We start from the raw sequence: 17,361 nt of genomic DNA, 5'->3' as shown, positions 1-17,361 counted from the left end.
AAAGTTTAAGTTTGGCTCCATAGGGGTTGAGGCTGTAGAGAGCACAAAGCTGTGGCTAAGAGCCACAACAGGCCCACAGGTTTTCTAGTGCTTGATAGTACTACAACAGGATCCCCCAACCATATTTATAGATTTTGTTGGTTTTGTGTTTCATTCAAAGTGGCGTTACTAAGATATAACAGAGTTTTAAATTTGATTTGCTGTTTCCAGGTTTTTCTGATTTAGATTCAAACTTTTCACGCCGATGGCTTTTTCAAGTACATTTCCAAAGATCGAAAGCGACAACAAACTCATATGCATTGTGAATGCAACTTGTTCTGCAAAGCAGCACATGTTTATTCATTCAGACTTTAGGGTTCTGCGCCGGGCGCAGCTAAAGGTGAAATGGGGCTTTCCATAAGCCACAGTAGCTGATTTATCCATGCAGCTTTCAACACTTTGCCTACATGTAATCTTGTGCTTTTTTTATGTTTGTTTGTTTTCTGTCTCCTTGTAATAGCATTAAGTTTGCGTGTCCCAGTGCGGGGTACATTTAGTTCCCGCTTAGCGTCTGTCTGCTGCGAATGCCGAAGCCGCTTCCCGCATTGCAGATTCATTTCTAATTGCGTGGGCTTCCAGGTGGCGGCGGCGGGTGGCCGGGTGGGCGAGGGAGAGAGGGAGGGAGGTTGTGTGTATCTCTCCGAGGAAGACTATGTGTAGTTGTGTCGTGCTTCGTGTCAACCGGAGGCACTGTCACGTCTCTGCGAGGGCCACCAGACGCACAGTTGACTCTTACTATTGACCCCGTCTGCCCTGTGGGATCAGCCCGGCTCTGTTTGTGTACACATCCTGCATGGCACGCCAGGCTCCATGTTGTGTGTCTGCGCTGTGTGTGTGTGTGATCATTGCGTGATGCACATTCATAGCAGTCACAGTTGTGGGCCATTGACCCTTCCTGTGCCAAACGAACCTAAATCATTTTGTTTTTTGTCTCATTAGGACCCATCGAATTTGAGGAATGCAACACAGCCATTGCAACAGAAGGTAGAGCTCCACCTGAACGTTTAAAGTGAAACGTAGGAAGTTAAAAAAAAAAAAAAAAGAAAGAAAAGGTGGATATAGCTTGAAATGCTTTGTTTTGCTTTTAAGGTGCCAAACCCAGAAAGAGGAAAACGTTTGGCATTCCCGGCCGCAGGAAAGACAAGGACACGGACTCGACGTGAGTTTGGGCTTCGGTTCCCGGCACAGTTTGATCAGTTTTATTCTTTGTCTCTCTTTTTTTTTTTTTTATGTCAATGTTGCCTTTTTGTCTTTCAGTGAGTCGACGGAAGTCGAGACTGCTGTGAGTATAAAGTTTATTAAAACAGACACTCGCTGCACGCTTGATCTTCTTGAGTTTCCCTTGGACCCGTTTCATGTCGGCGCGGTCGGTGACGTTGACGTCAGGCTGCAGGAGGCGGAGCAGACTATTGTTCTGCTTCTCCTGCCATGTGTTACTCCGCACTTCCCAGCCTCTCTGCCCCTCCCTTCCCGTTGCTTCTCTCCTGTTTGTTTTGTACATTTGCTCATTCATTCATCCATTTCTCTCTGTTTGTGCACGCAGAACACTGCCAATGGTGCTCCCCCAGGATATTATGGCTCCATAGACATCCAGAACGCTGTAAGCAAGCTAATGACCCCACACCTGCCGCTTTCTCTATTACGCAGCAGCAGTGTAAATCTATACGCCGATGGCTTTTTCAAGTACATTTCCAAAGATCAAAAGTGACAATACAAAACTTGAAGTATATAGACGCTATTTAGAGATGCTTAGTATGAAAGTGATTCCAATTCTGTTCTTGAGATTTTGTTGCTTATTTTGTTTTTTTGTTGCTCCAGTTATTCTGTCTGTAGACGAATCCAGAACTACTCCTTCGGAAGTTTTAAATACCCCTCTGTATTACTTCATTCGATATTTTCTATGTGTATACATTTTTATTTACGTATTTCCAATTGTAGCTTATTTATAGAATGATAAGGTTTTATATTATCTCAACAATTTTGAAGAAAAAATGATTGATTGCTTAAAAACAATTCCACATTTGGAGACTTTGAAGAGGAAAAGCATATTGCTCAAACTTCTGATTTAAAAGAGGGAATAATAGCTTTAGGAAAAATATTAGGGGACATTTTAAATTGAAGACATTGTGGAAATAATTGTAACTATTCCATCTTTGCAAGAATTTTCAGTGTGTGTCTCTCGATCAATTTCTGACATTATTCTGGCATATAAAGTTACAATTTTAATAAGGTTTTGAAAGATTTTGACATTTTTATTTGTAGGGACTAATAAGAGAAAAAATGTAACACATCTAATTATAAAGAACTCTTATTTTGAAATTCAAAGAAAATGTACTAAAATTGGCTGAAGTCTGTCTGAAATGCAAACATTTTTATTGACACATTCCAACTTTTCTACTTTAGAATATCCCAGATCTTTCCGGCTGCATCATTGTGCAGAAATAAAGCTTCAGTATATCATGATAATTAATTAAGAACTGTTTTGTTTAGCTAAAGTTTCCAAATAATTATTTTCAATAATTATTGTCTGAAGATTACAATGCTATGACTCCTTTACAATATGTCAAAAATGCTAAAAATAGTTTTAAAAGTTTGTTAAAATTTTCCAAGAGCAGGAGAGAAGAAATTAGTTTTTGCTTTCAACTTTCAAGCTACAGTTTTGAGTTGTAGAGTTTTTGTAGTGAAGCAAAACCAAAATTTTAAAGTTTTAGGACATCATGACAGCTCAGAAAATGTTTTTTTTTTCCTTTGCATTCAAAGTTCTGAGATATTTAAATAGTCCTCGCTTTGGAAGAGTTTGTTGGTTCTTTGTTTAGTGCATAAATGGAAAGTTTTTCCAAATAGGAATATTCGCTTTAAAGCATTTTCTTCAAAAGCCAAAATAAATTTTTTCTGATTATTTAACCAGTACATTATGATCTATCCAGGCATTTAATTGATTATATAAAAGTTTTGGTTTATTTGAAGCATTTGATTCTCCTTTTCTATAATTCTTTTTTCTTTATAGAATGTGCCCCAAGTTGACGCCGAGGGATTTTGCATCAGACCAGAAGTGAACGAGAACGATATCCTTTATTCCCCCCCTTAACACTTACACTTCATTCTGGTGTGTTTGTTTGGTGTTTTTTTGGGGGGGTTTTTCCCCCCCTTTTTCTTTAACTCATCTCCTCACAGCCCAAAGACAACTCCTTCTACTCGTCCAGCGACTCCGAGGACGAAGACGAGCCCAGGAAGTTCCACGTGCAGATCAAGCCCGTCCAGCCCAACAACGGCACGCATCAGAACCGGGCCAACATCGACGAGCTCAAAGCCTCCATCGGAAACATCATCCTGTCGCCCTCCACCTCGGTACTTAACATTTTGCACGAGCTCTGTCTGCACACCGACCTGTTGATCCCGCTGCTGCAGCAGAAGTTCACTCTGCCTGTGTGACACTAGAGGGCAACAAGGGAACACCTAAAATCAGGTCCAGAGCAAGGGAATAGACTGAAGCGCTCAGTTAGTCTGATGCATTTTGTTTCGATTAGTTATATGGCATATATGATTTGGTCAACATGCCCACACCATCTTCCAGTTTACTAAATCTCCTGTCCACTCTTGGTCCCCGTTTTATCTTTACGTTGAAGGTAGTTTAGTGTGAATGGACTTTGTTTTTATTTACTTTTACTCCTACGGACTCGGGTTCCCTTTCACTGCTGATGTCGTCACCCCTCGACCTCACACTCGCAAAGCTTCACTGGTATCTGCTTTCACGCCCGTGGCGGTCCCACGTCCAGCTCCTCGTCCTCTCTCCCTTCACTCGGCCTCTGAATGACTCTCTAACGAAAGTAGCTGCAGTCGTTAGGGTTAAAGCCACTACCGCTCGTGTGCAAACACCGCATCCTTTGTGTTTGTTTGCCTGTGCGTGTGTGTTTGTGTGTGTTGTGTGTGTGTGTGTGTGTGTGCGTGTGTGTGTGTGTGTGCGTGTGTGTGTGTGTGCGTTGTTGTTGTTGTCGAGTCTCGTGAAGGAGCCCTGGTGCGTTTTACTAGCCGACTGCTCACTGACTGATCACTAACTGAAAGTTATGCCATCTTCATCTGCTCTTCAGCCTCTCTTTCCCTCCTCGCTGTTTGAAGTTTCTTCAGCGTCTCTTTGTTTGCTTTCTGTCTACACCCACTTGCTTTCGGCAGGACTCTGCTGCGGTTTTGTGAAAACTTAACAGGGATCAGTTCTTTAATTTCTCCTAGAGATGCCGAGACCATTCCAAGTTTTGTTTTGTTTTGTTGTTTTCTTAGGCTTGAGCTTATGACTTTTTTTTTTTTTTATCAAAGGGCTATAACTTTTACATAATAGTAATAAAAATAATGATAATAATAAATAAATAAATTCAGCATGTTATTTAAAAGTTTAAAAAAATAATCCAGGAGACTGTGCACCGAAGTCTCTTTCAAACCTCCATAAAATTTTTATTAAACTTAAATAAAGTGGATCAGAGTCGACTGATGCGTTTAAAGACCAAAAATGGTGGGAATTCCGAGTTTTTCAGAATTTAATGAGCCTGAAATTATTCTTCTGGTAGGACGACCACCCACTATCCTAATGAAAGTGCAGAGTTAACCAAAAAAAGGAAAGTAATGAAAATAGTAAATGGTTAAAGTGATGTTTCAACAGATGCTGGAAGTTGTTAAAAATCATATATATATATATATATATATATATATATATATATATATATATATATATATATATATATATATATATATATATATATAATTCAGGAGATAATTGTTCCAATTTTCTTTCCTTTCATTTGTGTTTTTTGCTTCAGGGTTGTAATGCAGAAGTCACAGAAATGTGTCTTCTGCATCGAGACTCAGTTTTGAACCCAACAGAATAAAGTTCATACGTTTCTAACCATATCACAAGTCATTAAAAAAAGTTTATTTTCACATGCCGAAAATGGTGGATTTTTTAAAAAAAAATTTTCGCTTTCAATGAAAAATTAAAATGAGTTGTTTTAAGTATTTGAAAGGCACATCATCGATCAGATACTTACTGCAGATACTTAGTTTGTTTAAAACTGAGATGACATGCCTAAAAAAACATTTAGCCTAAGCTAGTTTCCATCTGCAATCCTAGAGCAGGCAAGTTCATAAAAATCAAGGCAAAATGATTCATACCCGCACATCCAAGGGAGTATTATGGCACGTGTAGTTTTCACAAATATTTTCCCTTTACTGGAGAAATTGATGTGAAAAGTTAGTTTCTGTGTAGAGTGACATATCTATTTTTTAACCTTTCTAATTACATTTATTTTAAATAAACATTAGTGTTGGTCATATGTAAAAAATAAAAAATAAAACAATACTTCGCAGCGCCGTGTCGTACTTGCCATCCTTTCTTGCTGTTCCCATTTATTTCTGCTGGCTCTTTCCTGTTTCTGAACCACAGAGACATTTTGAATTAACGTTCAAACTTTCATCCGAGGTGGCGCACTGTAGCTTCATCTGGACTGAATTATTGAGCGCTGTTCTCAATTTTTTTATTTCTTTTTTTGGTTGTTTTTTTTTTTTTTTTTTTCTTTTCCTCCCCTCTTGCTGCTCATTTTTCTGTCTTTTTCATTTCTTCTCCCGTTTGCTTCTCCCTCCGTGTCGCTCCCTTTATTGAAACAGCAATGGAAGTCGTGTGAGCAGGCGAGCGAGCAGAAGTGTGTGTGTGGCCAGCAAGAGCTGTAATTGAACCCATTTGCCGCTTAGCGCCTGTGGGACTAAGCCGGGCCTCGCAGCTCGACGGTGGTTAAACGTTTTGCTGTGTTCCTTAAACCCATTTTGTTTCTTTTTCTCCCCTCTGCCCCCTGACAGCTCCTCTAACCTTTCTTCTTCTAAGAAATGGCTTTTTTATTGAAACTGAAGTTGCTCTCGTTTCGGTCGGCCGCCCCCCGCACCCCCTCCGAGATCATACCTTGCGTATCTTGTGTTTCGCAGCAGGACGTGGCAGATTTATATCCGAGGGAGAAAAAACAAAAAAGGCTCTGGGAAGGAAGTTGGTGAAGTGTCGGGGCCACGCTCTCCGTTGTCCCCGACTGATCGTTGTCTCGGCTTAAATACACTGTTTTCAGCTGCCGAATTCTTCACCCTAGGTTTAGTGTCTGGTATGCGTGAGTCTGGAGCGGTCCCGTGATTTACCGTCTTCAACGCTCAAGTGGAAACTTCCCACTGCCACCGGGGCACAATTCACGTGATCATTTTCACAACCTTCGACATATTCTGTGCGCATTTTTGGCCTGATATATCATGTTGAGACTCCATAAATACTTTACGGATGTATCATTTGGAGTAAAAGATGTTTCAGGTTCAACAAGTGGTTTCCTACAACCTTTAAAACAAACTTGAGTGTTGCTTCCAGCTTCTTCACATTAAATTAAATTGGTGCCAAACGTTTGTGGGGCAAAAAGGTTTTGTTTGTGCTGCTACCATTTTAGAGATATAAGTAAATGTTTCCAGAGGTCATCCGAGGTCAACCAGCCAACATCTACAAAATCTAGCAAATTTGGTGTCAAGTAAGCGTGCTACAAATAAATAATTTCCATCAAACAATTGCTGCACGATGGAAAATTGGTGCTGCACAGACATTGGACGCCAATTTCGCTTAACTTGAAGATGATCACTTCTCCCTCATACGTCTATTTGAAGCTTTATATTGGTTTGAAAAAGTATTCACACCTCATGAGCTTGTCTTTTTATAGCCACAAAAGGTTATTGTGTCGTTTACAAAGAATTTATTTGAGTTGCAGCAACGCAATTGTGAAAGTGAAGAGTACAGAGTTGTCCGGTTTTTGGGGATGACTGGAGGTAAATTCAGGTGAACATTATTTCAGACTTCAGGCTGTGATGGGAGGACGACCACAAACATTCAAACACAGCTACAGGGGACTGGTGGAGATCTTTGTGTTAGAATGTCCCAGTTAAAGTCCAGACGGTTAATCCATTCTGAGTGAGCTTGAGGAGTTTCTTTAAGAAAATTGGAGAAACATTTCAGCCTCTATGGATGTGTAAAGCTGGTAGAAACACCCAAAAAAAGAAAACATCCAAGTTGTATGAATACATTTTCCAAGCCACTCTTATTGTTTTCTACTTTATTTCTTTTTTTATATACAAATATTGACTTTTTTTATCGTGTTTTTTTTCCAGGGACAAATACGGAGGAACCAGTCCAGTAAGTAGTCTTTCTTTTCATCTAATCGTTTTTATGTCTTTGTGTTTCTGGATTGAGAGGAGCGACTCTGGCTACATTTTGGTTGTTCCTTCAGAAGTTTTCTGTAGAACAAAAATGAGTAATAAGAAGCTCCAGACACGAAGCCAACACCAGCATATTCCAAGAAAAAGTAAATAACCACCGTTTAGTTTTTTTCTTTAAATGTCTTGCATGAGGGATGTTTCTCCCCCCACCGGTGCAAATAAGGCTAACTGTTTAATCAGCTGGACGTTTTGACAAGTCAGAAATTATCTTTCGCCTTCAGTATTTTTACCTTTTGGTCAGTTTAAAAAGAAAAAAAATGTAGGAATAAAAGCCTAAGACATCTGCACCACAGAGTCGTGCAGCAAAGCAAACTATCTCGAGTTATTATTTTATAAATATATATATTTATATCCATATTTTTCTGTTTTTGCTGAAATGCGAACTCAAAATGTTTCCCATTTGTCGTGACTAATCTCCAAAAGTCCTGCGATGGACCTTGTTTAATCTAAACGAGGGACTTTTGGAGCAGCAGGTTTGGACTAAATCTTTCCAGACCGTGTTGCCGGTGAGTGACGCGCAGGCCATGTGTGCGCACGATTAAAAAGGATTAGCAACGTCAGATGCACCTAAATATTTGGACTACGGGAAGAATACAAAAACAAAACATGAGAAAAAAGTAAGAAAAAAAAACAGGTGCCGTGTCTGTGGACCGACACCACAGGACAAGGTAACAGGACTGTTTTGTTTGACCCGTTAAATCCTCGACATCTGCACTGCAAAGCTCTGTGTGATGAGTTCAAAGCTCTACCCGAATGCCAACCAGGCAAAAAACAAAATAAGTTGAATTATTGACTTTGGTAAACATGAGCATCATGTCTGTATATGTAATGATCAAAGTGATTGATAGTTTTTGTTTAATGCATTTAAGTAAGGTTTGCAGCCATTACGACTGTTTTTGTGTGTGTGTGTGTGTGTGTGTGTGTGTGTGTGTGTGTGTGTGTGTGTGTGTGTGTGTGTGTGTGTGTTTAGCCCTTAGGCTCCAGTTATGTTTTTATTATTTTTCTTCAATTTCAAAAATGTGGCAAAAACAGAATGAAACGGTTAAAATTGGTGAATTTGCACAAGGCGGTTGCATTCAAAGATGTATACTCTGCACACGCTCAGGGTTTACTGGAGTATCTACCTTAAGATCTAAGGCTAAGGGTGAGTATGTTTTAACTACAGTCACTGGCCAGCGCCTCCACCTCCCCTCCCCACTCCACCCTAAATATCAACCCTTCATCTCTATCTCCTCAAAGGAGCCTTTTCACACTGCTTCTGCAGCCAGCCAACCTCCCTATAGCCGCTAACATCACTGATATTTATGTTTTTTTATCCCTCACTGCAAACTTTTAGTGTCCTATTTTGACAAGTTTACTCACTTGAATGGCTTTAATTTTGGGTTCTCTCCCACCTCTGGCGTTTTGAGGTGCAGTTCCAGTCAGAAGTATGCATCCACTTGTCACGGATAATACTTGTCATTTAATAATAGTAATTTCCAGGGTGGAACAATTACACAACAACAGCTTTTAACAGTTTTTAATCTGCTAAAAGCAGATTAAAAACTCAAGCTTTAATGGCCGTGTAATCATTCCATCCTGAAAATAAAAACAATTTGAATGTTAAAAATGGCGAGTGTGTGCAAACTCCTGATGTTCAGGTTACTAAATGGATCTTTGAGAGAGGTTGTAGCGCTCTGGAAAAGCGGTTCCAATTAACCAAACGCCACTTTTCGCATTGATTTCCACTTGCCAAATCCAACCGAAAATCGTTTCAAAGCTGCTTCCTCTGTATTAAAACCTCAGCAGAACTCGGCAGATTAACCCTTTTGCGGTACTTTGGTGCTACGGGTTTTTAATCTGTGAGGCAGAAGTCATTTATTTCAGACGGTACCAGTCGGAGGTTTGGAAACACCTGGATGTTTCGTAACTAGTTGCGTTCCGACCTTTGACTTGTGAAGCGTTTCTCTAACTCTCAGCCGTAGGTGGTGGCTTTCTCTCATGTTTATGTTTCTGGTCGAAGGTGAGACAAATGAAAATTGTTCTTTTTTCTCTATAAAAATCGTATAATTGTAGAAAGCTATTCATTTCCTTGCTGCACGCCAGATTAAAAGACTTCTGCTTGTGCTTGTCCCCCCCTGCAGATGACGAACTGGTAAAACCCAGAGGGTCGACGCCATTCGAGTGAGTCGGAACATGAGAGGTTTCTTTTTATTTTCGTGTTTAGAACCAGAGTGACATTGTTTGCACGGTGCTTTCTGACTCACTAAGCATTGAGTTCCTCGTACATTGCCGTGACTTGGCCGTGTTTCTGTTTGTCTCGGCTCTGGCAGGCTGAGCAACAACGACCTCCTGTCTCTGGATCCGCTGAGCTCTGCTTCAGGAGTCGGGTCGTCCTCCTCTGTGTCGTCCACAGCAGGTCAGCCGCCAAAAAACTCAAAACGTCTTGTACCTCAAGGGTTTCATTTTCCAGCAGAGGATAATCTTTAATAGACTTACTGCTTCTTACTTTCTGATTTCAACAAAGTTGAAATCAGAAAGCAAAATAAATCATCGAAGACAGAAGAACTGTGATCTGAAGAAAATAAAATATAACTTTCTCCATTTTCTTTTTTCAAATTTCAACATCTGGAGCTTGAATAGCAGGGCATTGCTTTGCTTTCCCTGTGTCTTATAATAATAAACATCTACTCTTTGTATGGATTTTATTAGTTACTGAACATGTTTCTCATGCTTTACATGCCCGACGCCGGCGTTTAAACAGAGTGACATTAGCAGTGACCCGTTACCCAGGTTAAGCATAATCCACAGTTAATTGGCACCTCGTCGAGGTCAGAGGGTGGGATATAAAACCCACAGGCGCATATGTTGTCAAACAAAGTCTCATTACTGTCAAAGGTCTCGCCTTTAAAGTCAAAAGAGAATCAAAAAGTGCTTCGTTTTGGATTCCTGATCAGAAGTGTCTCCGACTGCAGAGTAAGCTGTGTTAATATCACACAGTTTAAGATGACTGAATTATTCTGTTTTTCTTTTAATTTCAGTGTATTTGTACAATAATGTTGCGATAATAGGATCACATTGTACATCATCTTGATTGTTTTTTCAATTATTCCTTCTGTTTTTTTGGGGGGGGGGGGATCATTGACGTCACGTAACGTTTGTTTTCATGTCCCTCTCGCCTGTTCTTGTCAGACCTCGCTTCTGTCTTCTTTCCTTCACCTCCATCTTTTCTGGTGAATGACTCTGAGGTCTTTCTGCCAGAACCAGCAGGTAAAATATGTGTGCCTCTCTGTCTTGAAGAGGAATATTAACCTGACCATGAGCCATTCATCGACAAATCACTTCCATGTTTATGTTTTGTCTTAAAGTTTGGTTTTCCTTTGGTTCCCATTTCTAATATGGAAGTGCTATTTACTTCAAGTCCTTGACAAAATGATATTCTGCCCTTTTCACATTATTAATAACAAAATAACATGTTTGTTTTACTTTATTGCATTGCGGCTTTGAATAAAACTTGCATATAATAGTTACTGGGCCTGAAGATGAAGTATTGCAATATTGTGAGTCAGTAATTTTCCACTGAATTTATTAAAATAAAGGTACATTATCACGTTTTGACTTTTTTCCTTTAGAAACACTGGCAGCATGCAAGGCTGACGATAGTAAGTTAGATAAGCTCTGGGTACAGAGCTTATCTGTACCTTATCTGTACCTTAACACCTACAAACTGTTAACAAGTTAGCATTTTGTAGGTGTAGTTAGCTAGCTAGCAGTCTAGCCTTCTGGCTTAGTAAGTATACTTTTCAAATATCATTACCGTGATAACAGTAATATGAAGCAGTCTTTTAGTGTCCACTCCCTGACTCTCCACACTGTAGACTTTATGTTGTGTCAGCATATCTGTGCATCGAAACAGATAATGGCAGGGAGTCTTGCAATTGAGATGCCACATGTATGACACATTTGTGCCACTGCTTTGGAACTAATGCATGTGTTACTCAAATGTTACAAAAATTAGCTAGAAGCATCCTAATCAGCGTTCAGGTAAACTTACCATACACTCTGGCTGTGCTGCTTAAGACTCGCTCACCTCAGGATGCCAAATGCTTGAAATGGCTCCACTTGACTTATCACTTACAGCTGCTTTCTGAGTAATTTAGCTAATAAATACCCGACTATTTGGGGGGCAATCCGATTGTTTTTATGTTTAACTTTCCTCAGGTGATTTTCAAGTCTGTAGAAGAAACAATTATATGGGCGACTAAACATTGAAAGTATAATTTTATGTTCACAGGAAATCGTGATGGAGTGCAGAATGAACACAAAACTGATTTATGCTAACCCTGGATATGGTTTTGCTCTCAAAGATTTTTTTTCCTTTCTGATCCACCTGATTGAGATTGTAACATCTAATATGAACTTTTTAACCTAAACCTAGGTTTGATACTCTAATCAATGGACAACAAACTCCTTAGTTTTACGTAACACTGAAACTCCAAGTTCAGGATTTGAACTGTGTTGTGATGCTTTTAAAATGCACTGCAGGTGTAAAGTCTGTCAAATATATTCATTTTCTCTACTTTGCTTTTCTTTCTTTTTTACCTTTAACGCCTCTGTCGATCACATATCTTCCTCCAGTCGACACTGTGAGCCGCTTTACCCCAGTGGCAGAGCGACAGCAGTCCAAAGACGTCTCCTCTTTCTCCTCATCCACCACCTCTCCCTGGGATTCCCCCGAAAACACTTCCCAAGGGCTGAGGCCTGCGCCGGTGAGGGCGCAGAGTGCCCCCATCACCCAGCCCACCGAGCCAATCGACCCCGTCAAAAGCCCGACCGCCGCCAGCCCCCCAAAGACCCCGAAGTCCGTTGATAGCTTCTCCTCTGTGTCCTGGTCTCAGAGCCAGTGGATTGCTTTCGGGGATAGGTCCGCTCCGCCTTGCCGTCACGGCTCAGGCTCTTCCGTAGCGGAGGTCCAGAAGGGCCCGGCTGGCGGCTTCGGCAGGACGAGCCGCTTCCTGTCGGACGAGTCTGCAGATGCTTTCTGCAAAGCAGCAGCTGCGGCGGTCAGAGAGGACAGCAGCGTCTGTTTCACTGACGTCTTCTCTGATAGGACAGTAGCAGCAGCCACAGCAAGCAAAATATTTCATGGTAACAGTTACGTTGCTGTACAAGACACGCCGCGTGCCTGAGGGTTTGGAGTTGATTTTGCCTGAAAATTGGGAGTAACATCTTTGGTTTGGTTTTTCATTTATTTTTTTGGGTTGTTTTTGCTGATGCTTTTCTGTTCCGTCTGCCTGAGATGCAAGATTTGATTTAAATTTTTTGCATTTTTTTGTGGTAAAGTTGATTTCGGAATGTGTTTTATTACTAATTTTATTTTATTACTAAATATTTTGTCGTTGGAGCAAGACGTGATGCATGAGAGTTCTGCACTCAACTGAACACACCCGCATGTTTGCACCTAGTCATACATGCTTAATTCTCTAACCAAACTGTGCGTTTTTTTTCTAGTGTCGGTACCAAACCGACCTACGACCCCTCTGGCGGCTGGAGCCCTCGTCCCACCACCTCGTCCTTCGTCCAGACCCAAACTTCCCACCGGAAAACTCACGGGAATCAATGAAATTGTGCGTAATCCTTCCACTGCTAATATATTTCCACGTGAATTTTCTGTGCGCATCTGGAATTTCCCAGATTCTTCAGTGGCGTGACTTTACAAACGACACGTTTTCAAGTTTGAGCCAACTCACTAATGCCCGTTTTGGCAAGCACCGCTGCCTATTTTCAGCTCAGTTTTTGTTTTGGGTATATTGGTCAAATCCTAGCTGAAAAGGCTTATTGAGGTCCCTGGGCTGCCTTCCATGTAATCCTGTCTGTCAACAGATTTCCACTAAGTCCATCAGGGACTGTAAGGACAACGGAGTAAAAAAAACAAAAAAACTTTAGTTTGTATTTTTTTTTAAATTTTTGAGCTTGACAGCACTTAGGCTAAAAACATATTCTCTACTTTGGGCTGAATGTATGATACCTCCTCCGCCGTGCTTTACAGTTGAAAGTGCTGTTTCCATGTTGATCTGAACATCATTCCTCAACTTCCTCTAAACCTTGTTTATTTTTCTGTTGTTGCTCCGAGTGTTTTATTGTGGTTTCCCTCCAACACTGTCAAACTTCAATCTGATCCGTGCTTCTGATTCACTTTTCTCTGTTGCACTTCGGAAGGTGTGACAAAGAAAAAAAAAACCTTCTTATGCTTTTCGTTCAACATTTTTCAGCAACTTCATTTTGGTTTAAGCATATAACTAACATGGTACTGAAAAAGTTACGGTTTTCTGCTTGCGGTTGTTTAATGCAACACTTCTTTTGTTTTCTTCCCTTTTAAGATTTCAATCGTTTTTTAAATTCCTTTAGGTCCGGCCTTTCAGCCCACCCAAAGCATCCAACGCCAGCCCCCCTCCGGCAGCTCCGCTCGCCCGGGCGGAGAGTTCTTCCTCACTGTCCTCGAACGCCTCGCTCAGTGCCGGGAACACTCCCACCGTCGGTAGGATCATTTCCCTGTACTGCTCACTTTTTAGAAAATCTCCCTCTTCTGCGTTCATTTCTCCCTTCTCTCCCTCAAACCTTTCCCCGACCTTTTAGAAAGGTTTGCTCCGTAACTTGCTGTTCTTCGTACTGCTTTCCTCCCTTTTTTCTGTTTTTTCTTTCCTCCGCTCCTCTTCTTGCAGCATCTGAACTTTTGCTCCTCCCCTCTCCTGCTCAGGGTCTGACCTCAGCAACTTCTCTCCTCCTGTGCTTCTAAACCAAAGTGAGTCTGGCTTTTTGAACATCATCCCTCCAAAAGATGCATTTTTTTCCCTCCCCACCTCCTCTGTGTTTGCACTGTCCGTGTTTGTTCTCTGGGTACATTTCAGCGATGGCGTCTTATGCAAATGTGCAAAAGTCTTGAGCCAACCCTCGTCTCTTTACATGCTGCTTCTCAGAGGGTCATAAACGGACCTGAGGAGAATCTACTCTGGGTTTTCTAAAGGACTTTAAGGTTTTTCTTAAGGATTAATTGGGGATTTCCTCTGTTAAAGTTGTATTAAAATCCTAAATCAATTTTTATGACAGTGGTGTAATCTCACCCGGGGACATTTAGAACAAAATATTGTGTTTTATTTAAATACATAAAGTCAGTGGAAAATCTCCTTTGAAAATCACTGATAGTCATTAGGAATATTAATTTCCTGCTGAAGTGTACGTGAATGACAGGCTGTGGTTTAAAAATAAAATCTCAGATTTTTTTTCATATCAAATCTATTTTTGTCCCTTTCTTCTTCTTTTCATCAAAAAGTAAATGACGAATGTCAGAAAATATTTTGAAAAACTGATTTTTATTTCAGTCATCTCGTCTGTGAGTTGACCCGAATTTAAAGTCCAAATGGACAGAAGCTCTGAAACGCGATCATCAACGAAGATGGCGGCCTCGGGCAGGTCGACATCACTCTGCGCTGTAGAAACCCAAAGAGTGTATTAGTGCAGGAAAAAAAAAATTCAAATAAAAAAAAAATCTTCAAAATCAGAAAATTGTATTAATTGACCAAATTGATTGACCTGTTTCACAAACTATTAGAAAACTTTATCATTCAGAAACGTAAAGAATTAAAATAACATATCAAAAATATTTGAAATGCATTATTATTCCATTTATAGTTCATTAATAGCAACTAATAAGGACCTTATTGGTTGTAGATGAACAGATTTTTATGTGTCAGACTGTAGTACATTTCAGTTTTTTGGCTAAGGAGCCAAACATAAGAGAGCCAATTGGGTTTTGCTTCTGAAATATTGCTTTTAGATGCCGCTTTTGGTGCTGTTTTCTTTCACCTGTCAGTGTTTCGCAGGTGACCCAACAAACAAAAGAAACATCCTGTAAAAAGCGTCTTGTACGCAGTTTGAACTGCAAGCAAAAACTGTCGACAGCTTAATTCCTACTACAAATGTGTGCAAATTAAGCTTTGCCGATATTCCACTGATGTCAAAAAACACAATTTTGCAGTCGCTGTCTTTCCATTAAATTAAATGTGCAATTAAAATCACACGTGAACAAGTTTGTTCACTCGATAAGTCATTAAAAAACATGCTGCGCCATCATCCACTTTCTGTCGTCTTCTTTGTTGTTTCCACCAGTGGTAACATCCAGTTCATCGTGAAACGTGATGCGAAGAAAGTGTTTATTTTGCCTGATTTTGGTATTTTTGTCAATTAGATGCAGCCAAAAAACCCCACCTAATTCTAGCGCAAAACCTTTTCAATCAACACTTTTGAAACTGGCGTCTTTCTATTAAGCTAATTTATCTTCACAATTCCAATTTGCGCAATTCTATGGTAAGTGGATTTGCAGCTAGCGACTCCTAGCAAACCTGGAGATTGGCTTAAAACCACCAAAGAGCGCATTGGATGAGTGTTGATTCAAGACTTTTACTGACAGCAGAGTGTGTTATCTTTGCTGCTCATCTCTGTGTCATATCAGACGTGTTCGCTCGGGGCCCGTTGCCTCCCATCGTCACATTTTTAGAACGTGTTCTCTCAGCGTCACATCTCCTCACGCTGCGCTCTCTGTGCGTTTGTGTGTTTCCTCTCTTCCTCTTTGTGCCTTTTAATGTGGCGTAAAGAGGACAATGGGTTTGTAGCCAAGCTGCCCGCCTTTGAGAAGCGATGTGAAGCACCAGCAGGTATGGAGGAGGTTCTTGTTGGAGAACGGTCTGTTTTTCTGTGCGTGTGTGTTTACCTGAAAGGAACTAACACCAATCTGCCTTTCAAAGGGAAATCAACCGGCAGCTAAAAATATACGTCGCTTTGCAGTAGTTGCAGCTATGTCTCGACTGCTCTCTTTACCTAACATCTAAGTTTTTACATCGTTAAAACGGTTTATTCTATTAAATGATTAATTTTTTTGTGTGTATTTTGGTGTGCTGAATGTCTTGAGTTAATCAAAAGCAGCTTTTTAACATTTTTTAATTACAATATCTACGTCAGTTCCGTTAATAACACTACTTATTTGTACGGACATGGATGATCTGACGTCAACGTGCCTTGGCGTGATCAAACCTTGCAGCCGAGGCAGCAGACCTGTAACCCTGAGGCTCTCTCTTTCTCTCTTTTCTCAGGGACTTCTCGCGGTCCGAGTCCTGTGACCCTGGCATCCCAAGATGCCTTGCCCATCGCCGTGGCCTTCACGGAAACAGTTAATGCTTACTTCAAAGGAGCTGATTCTGCCAAGTGAGTCTCACATGACGCTCAAAACATGTGCGCAGCTGATCTGCTCATGTGCATGTTGCTGTTTGCACGGGGACTTCGTTGCACGAGTTTTACAGTCCATAGTTCGCACAACGCACTGTCTTTGTCCCTGTCTGCACACCTCTGTTGTCTCTCCCCCTCCCTGTGCGCGCATGGAAGGCTTTGCACGAGTCTGACACCATTCTTTCAGGATGGATAACCTACATGAGGCAGATTATAGTCTGGGACAGAGCAAACATACCGTCTTTTATTGGTTAACTGCTGCGAAATTGCTGCTGTGCAGAAGGCTTCTTTTTCCAGGGATTAGCAAATGGAACATTTCATAAGCAAAGCAGCAAAGACACGCCGCAAGGTTGAGAGACCGCCGCGGCCCACTAGCACCACAGACCCACACACCGATGGCAGACGGGGTTTACATTACACCACCGAAGCGTGCAGATGTACAGAATATTACGCACAGACTAAATCAACAACACGTTTTAAGTTAAAGCAAGAGACCAAACTTGCGGTTACGTCAGAGGATTAGTTGGCTGAAAGTTTCACAATAAAACCGAATAAATGCAGGACGTTTGATAAGTATTTCTTATTGTTTTTGAGTGCAACTTACATAAAGGGAATAACTTTGTTCAGTGAATTAGGAATCTTTACATGTTCAGATGGACGACGTTATGACTTTGGAAAAAACACACACACACACACATATATATCTGTTTATTCCCATTTATATACAACTCTGGAAGAAATTGTGACACTTTATTCGAAGGGGTGTGCATAAAACTGACATGGGAC

The 17,361-nt window shown here is 40.8% G+C and overlaps 1 protein-coding gene across 3 annotated transcripts in view; it reads left to right on the top strand.

Annotated features, from left to right (window-relative positions):
- fcho2 (FCH and mu domain containing endocytic adaptor 2) overlaps nt 1-17,361 on the top strand; it is a 50,703-nt gene that overhangs the window by 28,028 nt on the left and 5,314 nt on the right. The window contains exons 9-25 of one of the 3 annotated variants that reach the window (XM_055052350.1): nt 979-1,023; nt 1,129-1,198; nt 1,297-1,321; nt 1,583-1,639; nt 3,047-3,105; nt 3,213-3,387; nt 7,210-7,234; nt 8,423-8,461; nt 9,441-9,480; nt 9,630-9,715; nt 10,489-10,566; nt 11,935-12,444; nt 12,808-12,923; nt 13,705-13,834; nt 14,054-14,098; nt 15,948-16,007; nt 16,443-16,554. In XM_055052350.1, the coding sequence (XP_054908325.1) occupies nt 979-1,023; nt 1,129-1,198; nt 1,297-1,321; nt 1,583-1,639; nt 3,047-3,105; nt 3,213-3,387; nt 7,210-7,234; nt 8,423-8,461; nt 9,441-9,480; nt 9,630-9,715; nt 10,489-10,566; nt 11,935-12,444; nt 12,808-12,923; nt 13,705-13,834; nt 14,054-14,098; nt 15,948-16,007; nt 16,443-16,554 (1,672 nt within the window). The remainder of the gene's footprint in view (nt 1-978; nt 1,024-1,128; nt 1,199-1,296; nt 1,322-1,582; nt 1,640-3,046; nt 3,106-3,212; nt 3,388-7,209; nt 7,235-8,422; nt 8,462-9,440; nt 9,481-9,629; nt 9,716-10,488; nt 10,567-11,934; nt 12,445-12,807; nt 12,924-13,704; nt 13,835-14,053; nt 14,099-15,947; nt 16,008-16,442; nt 16,555-17,361) is intronic. The other 2 variants (XM_055052351.1, XM_055052352.1) reach the window with 2 other exon arrangements.

Source organism: Poeciliopsis prolifica, unplaced genomic scaffold (assembly GCF_027474105.1).
Source record: "Poeciliopsis prolifica strain line A6 unplaced genomic scaffold, Auburn_PproV2 SCAFFOLD035, whole genome shotgun sequence".
In the NCBI taxonomy this organism is placed as follows: Eukaryota; Metazoa; Chordata; class Actinopteri; order Cyprinodontiformes; family Poeciliidae; genus Poeciliopsis; species Poeciliopsis prolifica.
This window is presented reverse-complemented; position numbering and strand designations above follow the sequence as displayed.